Raw genomic sequence first — 13,981 nt, forward strand, 5'->3', positions numbered from 1 at the left:
CTGAAGCCTTGACGATCCCAGTAACTATCGGACCAGTAGTTACGATGTATGGGGACCGTCAAGGGAGTCCGAAAACTCCAGTCATTACTCCAGTGATAGTACCGCCTAGAGCAGAACCCTTAATTGTAGATGACCAGACAAGTGAATGTGAGTCCGAGGTCTCGCTACTGGACCTACCTACTAAACCCACAGGAAAGAGAATGCAGAAAAGGCATAACCCTTTCAACGCGAGGGAGATTCAGATGGAATCGACTTCGGGTACCAGGAGTGTCACGTTGGTAACTCCTGAAGAAATCGAAAGATGGAGTCAAGAATTTGATAAACAACCACCACCAACAAAACATTTAGATCTATATAAATTGAGAATAGAAATAGAAGAACTAATGGCAGGAAACGTGGGATTAGACAGGTTAAATACCTACTCTGAAGAAGAGATGCTGTTTATTTGCAAAAGTCTCACCCGAAATACCCGAGTACTTCATGAAAGATTGACAGATACTGCTGCTAGCATGGGAATAGATATCTCAAAATCGAAGCCCTTACAGAAGCCGTACCGAGCAGATTTCTCAGACAAGGATTTAGAAAACTTGAATGTGTCAGGGAAAAAGGCCCAGGTCAAAGAACTATTGTCAGTATTGCAGAAATGGGGAGATGTGGAAAAGTGGAAAGCAAGATGGGCTAGAAAGAAAGATGAGGCCAGGTCTAGGCAGGTAACTCCCGAATTCGCTCTAAGAGAAGCTGAAAAGCCAGAACAACTATGCCCCATGCGCGAAGTGCCAGGGGGAAAATATGTACATGTTCCATGGTCCAGACAGGATATTGTGTCCTTTACTAATGATTTCCCAAAATTACGAGAAAAGCCTGTGGACTGGTACAGGCAAGTGGAAAGATTTGTAAAGGTTCAAAAATGCCTGTGGAAGGATTTGGATGGGTTCTTTGACATTGTGGTCCTGGTAGATCTGTGGACAGAGTGTAAAATAGCCATAGCATGGCCTAGTGAGGAGTACCCGAGGGACTCAGCGACAGGAGAACCCTCCATAGAGGTGATGAAAAAATATGAACAGGTAATTCAACACCTGAAACAAAAGGTGCCAGCAAAGGAAACTGATTGGACCAAGATAGATAGAACCACGCAGGAAAGGGACGAGACAGTGCACTCTTTTTATGAAAGGCTGTTGCAGGTGTTCAAAACATACAGTGGTATTGATAACATCGAGATGAAGGACATGACCCACTTCATTTACAGGTTTGTAAACGGTTTAAGGCCCGAAATTTGTCAGTGGATAAAAGATAATAAAATCTGTTGGCATACTAAAAAGATGGATGAGGTCCTGCGATACGCAAAGTATTGTGAGGACGAGATGGCAGAGAAGAAAAAGGCCCTAAAGGAGAAGGTGATGTGGGCACAAGTAAAACTAGCAGAACAGCAAGAAAAGCAACTGAGTAAATTAAATAAAATTACTCAGAACCAAGGTCCTGGGGGAGGGAATGGAGGAAAGCCCCGACCAAAAATGAGTAGAGAAGAAGCCAAAAAGAAATTTCCCTGCCATCAGTGCGGAGAAATTGGACATTCGCGAGACGAGTGTCCGTATTTACAAGCTGATAATGCCCAAACACCTGATTTAATTCCACAGACGCAGAATGAAAAGCAAAGAAAGACCCAGCAGCAGGTAAAAACGATTCAAGTGCCCCGAGCACCAAAACCTATTTTTAAAGGGAAATCACCGCAGGGTGATGACGTAGAGATCTGGGGAGGCGATGAAAATAGAAATGCAGCAACTTCGCAGTATTTACTAAGTGATACCTTTTTCTGTGACGACCAATACTGACGGGGCCTGAGAGGGGAGGACAAGGAGTGCGTACTTGGCACCTCCTTGCCGGTAGACCAGTCAGGGCCATACATTGAAGGAAAAGTTGACGGAAACGATGTCACTTTCCTGTTGGACACTGGTGCTACCCGTTCTACTGTGAGAACAGCGGACGTTCCAAACCTACCCCTCTCGGGAGAAGCAATCCAGGTAGTGGGTGTATCTAATCAACTGATTAGTACACCTGTTACCGAGCCCATGGAGATCTCAATAGGGAACTTTAAAGAAATGCACAGATTTGTCGTTTGCGATACCAGTCCAGTGAACTTACTGGGACGTGATTTGCTGTGCAAAATGAACTGCACTATCTTTTGCACACCAAAGGGCGTCGAAATTCAGACACCAGATGAAGATGGTATCTACAAGTTAATGTTAGTAAGACCTGACTCAGAAATAAAGCGAATGACTATACAGGATTTACCTGAAGAGCTTCAACAGACAGTGAAACAAGACGTGTGGGACTTTACTGGAAAGGATGTAGGATTGATGAAAAATGTAGATCCCATACAGATAACAATGAAAGAAAATGCAGTTTACCCTAACACTAAGCCTTACAAAATGAGTGCCGAAGTGAGAGCAGGTGTTGCCATTGAAGTACAGAAATTGCTAGAAGCAAACATCATACAGGAAGTAATGAGTAGCCCGTGTAATTCACCCATTATGGGCATTAAAAAGCCTAGTGGCAAGTACAGAGTAGTGCAGGACCTGAGAAAGGTAAACAAAATTGTGGTTCCTTGCTATCCCATTGTCCCAAACCCAGCAGTCATCCTGTATCAGATTCCCTGGGATGCTGAATGGTTCACTGTGATAGACCTATGTCACGCATTCTTTTCGATCCCATTGCATCCAGACAGCAAATTTCTTTTCTCATTTGCTTTCAACAGTCACGTGTATGTTTGGAATAGGGTCCCCCAGGGGTACACAGAAAGCCCCTCTATCTTTAATCAGATCTTGAAAAAATGTCTTGAATCTCTAGTCTTACCTGGAAAGTCTGTTTTGGTGCAGTACATTGACGACCTATTGGTGGCGTCCAAAAGTCATAGGGATTGTGTAATTGACACCATTGCACTACTGAATCACCTAAGTGAAAAGGGACATAAAGTGGCCCCTGAGAAATTGCAATTCTGTTCAAAATCAGTAAAGTATCTGGGGCACCAGATAGAAAAAGGCATCAGAAAAGTGACATCCGAGAGAGTCAGAATAATTCAAAATATGCAGTTACCCCGTACACAGAAAGAAATCAGAATGTTCCTCGGAGTTGTAGGTTACTGCAGGCAATGGATTGTGGGATTTGCAGTATTGGCAAAGCCTTTGATAAGCATGACAAAGAAAGGAGCAAAGGACCCAGTGGAATGGAATGATGAGAGCTTAACAGCCTTCACACAATTGCGAAATTGTCTGTGTACAGCCCCTGCTCTAGGGATGCCTGACTATTCCAAGGAATTTGGCCTATTCTGTGACACTCGTGATAACTGTGCATTGTCAGTCCTGACTCAGGAGCATGGGTTGAACAGAAGGCCCGTGGCATATTTCTCTGCCACTTTGGATCCAGTGGCTGCTGGATTACCTGGGTGTCTGAAGGCAGTAGCTGCAATTTGCACAAGTTTAGAGCAAAGTGAGTCCATTATCATGGGACATCCTGTAACTGTGTATGTTCCACATGCGGTAGTGATCCTATTAACACGCACGAAAACTCAGTACCTCACCCCTAGTCGGCTGACTAAATATGAGAGAATTCTCATGGGTGCTGCAAATATAGTCATCACCCGGTGTAATATCTTGAACCCAGCAACCCTACTCCCTGATTCAATGATAATGGAAGATATGGGAGAGAATGAGCATGACTGCATTGACCTAACAGAATTCAGTACTAAACCCCGCCCAGACATTAAAGAAACACCTTTGCCCGTACATGATGATGAATGGTTTGTGGATGGCTCATGCATGAGGCACGAGCATGTAGGCCTAAGTGCTGTATATGCTGCGGTCACATTAAGCAAAGTTGAAGAAGCATCCTGTTTATTTGGAGTAGGGTCTGCACAAGTAGCCGAATTGATTGCTCTAGTAAGAGCTTGCAAATTGGGAAAAGACAGAAAAATAACAGTGTATACTGACAGTCAGTACTGTTATGGGGTTGTGCATGACTTTGGCCAATTATGGCTACAAAGAGAATTCCTGACTTCATCAGGTACCCCCATTCGAAATGGAAAAGTTGTACAAGACCTTCTAGAGGCAATCCAATTACCAAAAGAATTGGCAGTGGTCAAATGTGTTGCTCATAAAAAGGGCCTTGACCCTGTATCTTTGGGAAATGATTTTGCTGATCGAGTGGCAAAACAATGTGCTATGGATCGCATGTCAATAAATATCAAACGGGGAGGGATTGGAAACAGCTGCCAACTTATGGTGTTTGAAGAAGTGCCTACCTGGGATGAAATGAGAGAATGGCAGCATGCTGTGCCCTGGGAAGAGAAAGAGAAGTGGAAGGAACTTGGTTGTCGACCAAGACGTGAGGATGGTGTCATTGTGGGCCCAGATGGTATGCCTGTGTTACCCAGACACCTGCTTGCTCCTATGGCCAGATTAATACATGAAGGATCACACATTGGTAGGGACGCCATGGTTCTGGTTTTCCAACAGACATGGTATAACCCAAAGTTCAGGAAAGTGGCAGAGTCACTCTGCCAGAGGTGCTTGACATGTCAGCAGTTCAACGCTGGGAAAAGAACAGTAGTTGAACTGGGGAAAATTGGAAAATCAGGGGGTCCCTTCGTGAGAGTACAGATTGACTTCATCACCATGCCCCGTTGTGAAGGAAAAAGATATGTCCTTGTCATTGTTTGCCTATTTTCAAAATGGGTGGAAGCTTACCCTACCCCACAGAATGATGCCATGACTGTAGCCAAACTACTGCTAAAAGAGTTAGTACCTAGGTTCGGGGTTCCAGTCACTATTGAATCAGATAGAGGCAGCCATTTTCAGAATGAAATATTGGCTCAACTCTGCAAAGCATTTGGAATAACACAAAAGCTGCACTGTGCACATCGTCCAGAGGCTTCTGGAGTGGTAGAGCAAGTGAATGGCACCATTAAAAACAGATTGGCAAAAATGTGTGACTCTACTGGCATAAACTGGGTAAATGCCTTACCTCTTGTTCTGATGGGACTCAGAAGCATTCCAGATCGAAAAACAGGCCTGAGTCCCCATGAGATCTTGATGGGAAGAGTGATGAGACAAGCATGGGTACCAGGATACAAACTGTTAAGCATTTCTGATGATTTAGTACTTGAGTACTGCAAGCAACTGGGTGACCAAGTGCGTTCTATCTCTCGCCAGATTGGGGCAGACGCCGTCGCCAACCCGACAACTCCAGTTCATAAATTGGTTCCAGGTGACTGGGTTAAAATAAAGAAACATACTCGTTCGGATTGCCTTGCACCAAGGTGGGGACAAAAGCGCCAAGTGATACTGGTGACCACGACAGCGGTGAAGTGTGCAGGCGTTCCCAAGTGGATCCATGCCAGCCATACCCAGAAGGTGACACCAGACGAGGAGCCTGGAGCGGAAGGTTGTCCAGCTGAGGGGTCTGCGGATGTCGGTCCTGAAGTAGCTGATGACGTACAGCCGAGCACCAGTCCAGATGAAGGTCCTGTAGACGTTGGTCCGGAAGTAGCTGATGACGAGCAGCCGAGTACCAGCCAAGACGATTGGATACCATTAATCGATCTCATCGAAGACCCAATCAGAACAAGAGAGCGACTTATTGAAGATAGAGAGTGGAATAGAGAGGTCGAGTCAGGCACAGGCGAAGACCCTCAGATTATTGAGATTCACATCAAATCTGAGGACGAAGAGGAAGGTCAGATAGGGACAGAACAAGTGATTGACACTCCTCCACTGACTCCCGAAACAGAAAAGGGACAGACTAGAACTAGTGTAAAAGTTCGAGCAGAAGAAAATCAAGGGATCGAAGTGCTTGAACAGGATCAGACAGAACTAGAAGAACGTGTTCAGGAAACAGAAACAGAGACATTTGAAAGCCAAAATCAAAATTCACCTGAACCAGGCCAGCTTAGTAACCAGGCAGAAGAAGTAGATACAAGACCTGGGACTAGTCAGACAGGAAGGGAAGAAACAGAAGTGCCACAAACAAATGAAAATAAAAGACCATTAGAAGAAAACAGAATAACAGTGCCAGCTAAAAGGCTCAAGAAAAAGAAGCATATTGAGCCCAGATATATTAAGAGACTGAGACTCAGAATAAAAACAGTACAAGAGAAACTTGCAGACAAAAGAAGAGCAGCCTGGAGAAAGTACCAAAAGAAGGAGTGATCGAATAAAAAGACTGAACGAAAAATACCAGGATCCTGAGTGGACCTACTTAATCTTGGAAAACTTTGAGGATCTTGATATAACTGACGAAAGTGACGAAGAACAGATTGCTGATTTGTCTACTGAAGAAGACGAGCTCACCTGAATTTCACAGAGTAAGATACCTGTGTAAAGTTACAAAGAGGGGTTGTAAAACTTCTTCTGAGCCAAAATGTCTGATTCAAGAGTGAATGGAAGGCCTAGTCGCAGTTGTTGCAAAACATGCTACAAAGTGTGTATATGTAGTATAGTTATAGTTATATTAGTTTGGATAGGATTAACAGTTTTCATTCCTTTTATGGTTAGCAAAAATACTAACATTGACCCTACTCAGACTACTGACACTGAAGAATTGACAACACAAAGTGTAGAGAGACGTGAGAAAGCACTCAGACAGACAAAACGAGACTTAGAAGCATCAGATGAGGAAGGACTACATTACCATGGAGTTAAGAACCAGACGAATTTAAACGTTTTCGCAAACTTATTAGTGCATTACGTAGAAACTATGGAAGTAGAAGATTGCTATGTCTGCATGAAGCTACCTACTTCTGTAGCTGAAGGCGTGACATACCATCACCTGCCCTTGACATATGGAATTTCCTGTAGCATTTTAGCAAGCTTGTTTTATAAAAGAGGACCGTTACAGTACCGTTACAGTACTATTACTCTAACAATGACGTGATCTTTTCTGAACTTCCCATACGTGGAAATCTAAATCCTGTACATACCAAAAGTGACGTTACACGTTATATGGGAGAATACTTCCTGACTATAGGTACTATAGACTTAAATGAAGCACACAGAGACAACTTGACCTGTTCATTACATGAACAAGAAAATATATTTTTAAACATGGCAGAGAAAAGAAGGGAGAGTTTCCAAAGAAAGGCTAATGACAAGAGACAGAAAACTCCCAAATGGGCTGAGAACATGGAGAGCACCTCAAGTAGTGGGGCGGGTCCTGCCTTGTTGCTGGATTTTGAAAGGAAAGGGAAACTCTGTCTTCACTGCGAAAGAACTAGTTATCATAATAACATTTTCATTGGTTCCAGTCAATGTGAGCACAATTACAAGGTAATTGGAGGTTGGGGATTCAAAAATGGGTCAGAGCCTGTGTTTCCTGGAATTTATTATATATGTGGAGACAAGGCTTATTTCAAATTGCCGGATCACTGGTATGGAAGCTGATACTTTGGCATTGTCTTCCCGAAAATATACCATGTGAATGAAATTTCTGGAAGCAATGAAAAAACTAATGGCTTAGTGCGTAGTAAAAGAGAAAGCGTAGGTGAAATAATGGGTAGTATTTTTAGTGCACTGATACCTGGAGTGGGAGTGGTTCTGAACACTCACAGAATTTGCAAATTGTCCACTATAGTGGATGTGCTGTCTACTGACACAGCTCATGGATTTCTGTTGGTCAATACCGAAATGGTTGCGATCAGATCAATGGTTTTGCAGAACAGACTTGCTCTTGACACCTTATTAGCAAAAGAGGGCGGAGTCTGCCGGATGTTGAAGGCGCAACATTGTTGCACTTACATTCCGGACAAAAGTGTACAGCTCAAAAGATATGTGAAAAACATTACTAATTTGGAAAAGGAACTCAAACCACTCGAGGTTGACAGTGCCTGGAAGAGACTGGTTGATGGTCTCTCCAATGTAGGTCATTGGTTTGCTAGCTTAGGTAAAAGCTTATTGTTTAAGGTACTGATGCCAATTGGAGTGATAGGGCTCATACTATTTCTCATATTCATCGGTTGTAAATGTCGAAAACACACGAAAAAGTACCAAGTGAATGCGAGAGGTGTGAAACGAGGTGCGGATGAACTTGAATTGGAAGAATTTAATAATCAGATTTATAAAAAGGTGAAAAATTCTCACCCTACCAAAAATGAGAAAGAGAAACTGAATCGCCTGTTGGAGGAGATTGAGATGTACAAGGTGTGAAAGTTGGCATCTGTTTCCATTTTAGTGATGATAGTAAATATCAACAAAGAGGGGATTGATAGAGCAAGATTTCGCATCGCGACTTGCTCGATTCATGAACCTCGAAACTGTTGTAACCTCGTAACGAATTGTACGTTTTACTAATATCTTTTATTTTTGATATATATGTATGATAGAGAAGCTTGCTTATGTGTTTTATTAATACGAATAACTTTTGTAATTCTAAAATGGCCGCTGCTTGCATTTCTGCTTCTGCGCATGCGTCAGGCATAGTCACGTGTTGTGACGCAGTCACATTTTTGGAGGGAAAGGGTGCGCATGCGTAATAGCCTCAAGATGGCAGCGCTTACTAGTAAACGTGATGAAGCTTACCCCGCTGCTCTTGTGATTTTGTCCGTTGCACTTACTATTAACTGCATAGTATATTCTTATGATGATAAACGTGAAGTACGAAATTATGACATGTAATACTTTCATTTATTTCTATGTGCTAATTTGTTTTCGCTTACTTTTCATGTATCGCGGGAAATGGGGGTCTGACTGAGCCAAGAACCATTTTGAAAGTCCCTTCTGCGCATGATCACGCAGCCGGGGAAATTCAGCCTTGAACAGTGGAACTCAGCCAGCTGGCAGAGACGGGCAAGATGCTCCTGAGAAAGTGACCTGCGACCCAGCAGGACGGAGTCGAATGTACCCATATTGAAACAATTGTTAATGTTTCATTGTACTCCACTAGCAGGTCTCATGAGAACCCCAATCTTGCTAGGCGGTGCCCAAAGATGTAAATAGGGGCTTAGAATAGTCTGTTCTGATTGGTGTGTTAACCAAAGCCTACCTTAGGACCAATCGAAATTGGGGATTCTGACACTTTGCAACATCTGGGGGGTGGTACACTGTCCCAGAACAGTATAACTAGCCTAGGTTCACTTAGGGAATTTGTCCGACTTGTCTGAATAGCTGACCTGTCACTGACCCAACGCACTCAATAGGTGACTTGATACAGAGGTGCTGCGGAGCTCTCTGTCCGAAATTTGACCATAGACTCTGAAGGTTCTACTGAACCTTAAGTGCTGGCGGAGCACTTTCCTGGGGAAATTCGCTGACCCAATCGGGGTCCTGACTGATAGCTGCAGAGAGGGTGGAGCGCTGGCGTTGCTTCCAAACTGCGGGTGCTGGTCGTATCCTGGTGGTCCTGTCCTGATCCTAATCTGGTTTTCCTGTCCTGTCCTGGGGTGTCCATTCTGCACCTGCTGTCCCACTGAGGGTTATCCTTCCTTGAGGGTTTTCCTGTCCTTAACTGACCCGTGGCCAGGGTTGGTTTTCACACCAGTCTAGGTAAATATCGCTCTGAGTTCTTAAACTGCACCTTTCTATTTTTCTGTCTTTGCTTCAATAAAGACATACCTTTGCATATGATAATTTTCCATGCTTTTTGCAACTATTGCATATCATAAAGTTATTTGCATTTAATTTCATAGCGTGTTCCTATGTTACCCTACCTTTTGGAAATCATTTTCTGCATTGCAGTTTGCAATTTACTGTTATGGTCCCTAATTTTCTCTCATAAAACTGACTAAAGTAATTTAGAATTATAGCGTGTTGCACTTTTCTACCCCTTCTATAGATGTATAGGTTTCCCTAGTGTCTTACCCTCGCAGTATGTCCCAATGCTAAAATCCTGATACGTGCATAATAATCCCTAGCATTTAGTACACGCCCTTGAATTTCATTTCCGTTATTTCTGATTTTCCCTCATTATAAGGTTAGATGGTTGCCTGTATACTCTTCCTATATGGTTATGTGCTCTTCGTTATTTTGATTATAGATTGCCTTATTGCTATAAACTGTATGATTGCAGAATCTGAAATCTAAGATAAACTTTTAAAACTTCCCAGTTGTCCGTGGTCATTTCATGAAAAGTAAAGTTTATATGTTGGGTTTGTATTTTTTCTGCCTTTCTTTTTACAGCTAGCTCCCTGACCCATCGTGGTCATAGGTACCCGTATCTGTGGATGGTAAGTCGGGTACACTAGGAAATAGTAGAAAAGGGACTCACAATTGCTGGTAATAGGTTGCAAGGTCATCTGATCAATGTGGATAGTGTAGTAAAGTATATGGGCCCGAGACCGAAGTTGGTGAAAATATTGGTCGGGTGACCTGCGATCTCTATCAGTACCATCTTAAAAACCAGTTGCATCATTGACAAAGCTGACAAAGCACTCCAGCTTATCTTGTAAATACATCTTCTTTGGTGGCCTTTGGTCCACCCACAGCTAGGCCATCACCATACTGGAGACTAAGAAGTGTTAAATAAGTGTTAAATAAAAAAAGCCGTACAAAAGGGGGTGGTGATGGACGGAGCATCTGAATCAATCAAACACTCACACCCAGTCAAAAGATCTGGGTTTAATCCATCACCGTTTAAAAAACAAATCCAGCAGGACCTTTCCATCTATGTACCCAGGATCTGGAATAACATCCCTGTATCCATCAAGACTGCCCCAACGCTGCTCCAACGAAGGAATAAGTTGAAGACTCACCTCTTCAAAGAATACAACATCACTGCATTAACTACCCACAACCCAACTACCTATCCTATTACTTGCTGACTTTATGCTGGTCGCTAAAGCTGGGCGTCCCTCCACTGCAATTTGTCGCTATTCAAATACAACACCAGTTTCGTAGCTAGACACTTCGCCGCCCGTGGCGGGTCTTGCCTTTGATGCCCTACATCGGCTGCATGGAAGAGTGGGGGGGGGGGAGGGGGTAGGCCGCTGTTGCTACAAAAACTTGTGCTGCCCCCTTGCTACACCACAGTACAACACACATACATGTCAAAATATAGAAACCTTAGCAGTACCTTGTGTAAACAGTATAGTTACATCCTTCGTACGTACCCTTCGGGGTGCTCCAGTACCAGGATTCTCTGGGCCTGGTCTGCTAGCTGCTTGACATTTTTTCCATAGTGCTCGATGGCCTGTTGCTGATTGAGATGTCTCTTAAGCATCGCTATGCCGCATTCTTCATCCTTTTCCCAAAAACAAGAAGCATTGTATTATTGGTTTTGCTCCCCTTACCAATCAACTGTATCTTTTTAATACTGGCTAGGCCAGGGGTCTCCACTCTTTGCTATACTGAGAGCTACTTCTACTGAAGGAATATCAACCTAAGCTACTACCAGATTTTATTGTAGTACAATAGTGACTACTTCTGCTAATAATACACTAGTCACCACTCAAGATTTCAGGCAAGATTACCAGCAGAAATGTCAGGACAAGCATTAATAATAGGAAATACCTCCATGTGACTAATGAAATAACAGCTGAAGCAGCATGCGCCTTCTGGCACAAAGGACATAACCACATCAAGGAATCTCCCTAACTTTGAACTGCCATTCAAATATTGCTTAACATTTGTTTTGCATATCAGTTTCTAAAAATAAACTTATTTTTCCATCAAATACATTTTCCATTTTGGGCAAACAACTCAATTTCCCAAATTTCTTTTCTGAAAGAAACATAATTTTTTGCCTTCAAAATACTAGTTTTCATTTTAAGTAAATACACACTCCTCAAACATCAGCTTGTCGCTTTCCATAAAATACCTACATGTACAAATGTTTGACATGGACAGAAACTGCTTACAATGTAAAGGCTTTGCAACCACATACCATGGATGCCGGCCATCACATGAAGGGTGCTTCTAACATTACCTTTGGCCTGGCTGACTGTCACTCTATAAGGTCTTAAGATGAGCCGTGCTCAATCAATCAATCAATCAATCATAGGCATTTATACCGCGCACTACTCACCCGGAGGGTCTCAAGGCGCTAGGGGGGGGGGGTCCGCTACTGCTCGAACAGCCAGGTCTTGAGCTTCTTCCTGAAGGAGAGGTGGTCTTGGGTCAAGCGTAGGTCGGTCGGGAGGGAGTTCCAGGTCTTGGCGGCCAGGTGGGAGAAGGACCTTCCTCCTGTTGTCGCTCTTCGGATGCGGGGGACGGCGGCGAGGGCATGGCTGGTCGAGCGGAGATGGCGTTTGGGAGCGTAGAAGTTGAGGCGGCTGTTGAGGTAAGTCGGGCCTTGGTTGTGTAGGGCTTTGTGTGCGTGGGTGAGGAGCCGGAAGGTGATTCTTTTGTTGATCGGAAGCCAGTGCAGGTCTCTCAGGTGTCTGGAGATGTGGCTTCGTCTGGGGACGTCGAGGATGAGTCTCGCCGAGGCGTTCTGGATACGCTGGAGTCTCTTCTGGAGCTTGGCGGTGGTTCCGGCGTAGAGGGCGTTGCCGTAGTCCAGACGGCTGGTGACGAGGGCCTGGGTGACCGTCTTCCTGGTCTCGGTGGGGATCCACCGGAAGATCTTACTTAGCATGCGCAGGATGTTGAAACAGGACGAGGAGACGGCGTTGACTTGTCTGGTCATGGAGAGGGAGGAGTCCAGGATGAAGCCCAGGTTGCGTGCGTGGTCTGTCGGTTTGGGTGCGTTGCCCAGGGCGGGGGCCACCAGGAGTCGTCCCAGGCGGAGGGTGAGGAGCCCAGGATGAGGACTTCCGTCTTGTCTGTGTTCAGTTTCAGGCGGCTGGTCGTCATCCACTCGGCCACGTCCTTCATCCCTTCGTGTAGGTTGGCTCTGGCGGTGGCGGGGTCGTTGGTGAGGGAGAGGATCAGCTGGGTGTCGTCGGCGTAGGAGATGATGTTGAGGTTGTGCTGGCGTGCGATGGCTGCGAGGGGGCTCATGTAGACGTTGAAGAGTGTTGGGCTGAGCGAGGAGCCTTGAGGGACGCCGCAGATGACTTCCGTGGCTTCTGATCTGAACGGGGGGAGGCGGACTCTCTGTGTCCTTCCGGCGAGGAAGGAGATGATCCATTCCAGTGCCTTCTCCTTGATTCCGACGTTGCTGAGGCGCTGCACAAGGGTGCGGTGGCAGACAGTGTCGAATGCCGCGGAGAGGTCCAGGAGGATGAGGGCCGCTGTTTCTCTGTTGTCCAGCAGGGTTCGGATGTCGTCAGTGGCAGCGATGAGGGCGGTCTCGGTGCTGTGGTTGGCCCGGAAGCCTGACTGAGATGGGTCGAGGGATCCAGTCGTCTCGAGTAAGGCTGCCAGTTGCTTGTTGACGGTCTTCTCGATGACTTTGGCTGGAAACGGGAGCAGCGAGATGGGGCGGTAATTCTTGAGTTCGGTGGGGTCCGCCGTTGGTTTCTTTAGTAGAGCGCTGAGTTCGGCGTGCTTCCAGCTCTCAGGGAAGGTGGCGGTGTCGAAGGAGGTGTTGATGATGTCCCGCAGGTGGGGTGCGATGACAGCGTCGGCCTTGTTGAAGACGTGGTGAGGGCAGGGGTCGGTTGGAGATCCGGAGTGGATGGAGTTCATCGTGCTGATGATGTCTTCGAGGTTGATCGGTGTCCAGGCGTTGAGGGTGGTGGTGGGGGGCGTTGGTGTGGTCGTGGGGAGCGTTGTTTCTGTGCTGTCTTCTTCGATGTACACAAACCCTCTGAATGATGCACAGAGCTGAAATTCACTTTGGAGAGTTACTTCAAAGATATTGGTAAGCTACCAGTAGCTCTCAAGCTACTTGTTGGAGATGCAAGAGCTATACACATGCTAATGAGGCTGGTGAGCGCTTCAGTGGCATTGAGACACTATAGGCCTGATTTAGATTTTGGCGGATCGGGTACTCTGTCGCGAACGCAACTAAACAGAAGTGGAGAAGTGTGGCTCAATGGTTAGAGCGGCAGACCATGATGCAGAGGTCTAGCCCGGGACCAGGGTTCAATCCCCCGCCTCGGCGGGTCTTGGGCTCA

General features: G+C 45.3%; 1 protein-coding gene across 1 annotated transcript in view; it reads right to left on the reverse strand.

Annotated features, from left to right (window-relative positions):
- SPTB (spectrin beta, erythrocytic) overlaps positions 1–13,981 on the reverse strand; it is a 271,974-nt gene that overhangs the window by 55,683 nt on the left and 202,310 nt on the right. Inside the window, exon 23 of the mRNA XM_078659516.1 lies at positions 11,090–11,220. Within this exon, the coding sequence (XP_078515642.1) occupies positions 11,090–11,220 (131 nt within the window). The remainder of the gene's footprint in view (positions 1–11,089; positions 11,221–13,981) is intronic.

This window comes from Lissotriton helveticus, chromosome 9 (genome assembly GCF_964261635.1).
Source record: "Lissotriton helveticus chromosome 9, aLisHel1.1, whole genome shotgun sequence".
Classification (NCBI taxonomy): Eukaryota; Metazoa; Chordata; class Amphibia; order Caudata; family Salamandridae; genus Lissotriton; species Lissotriton helveticus.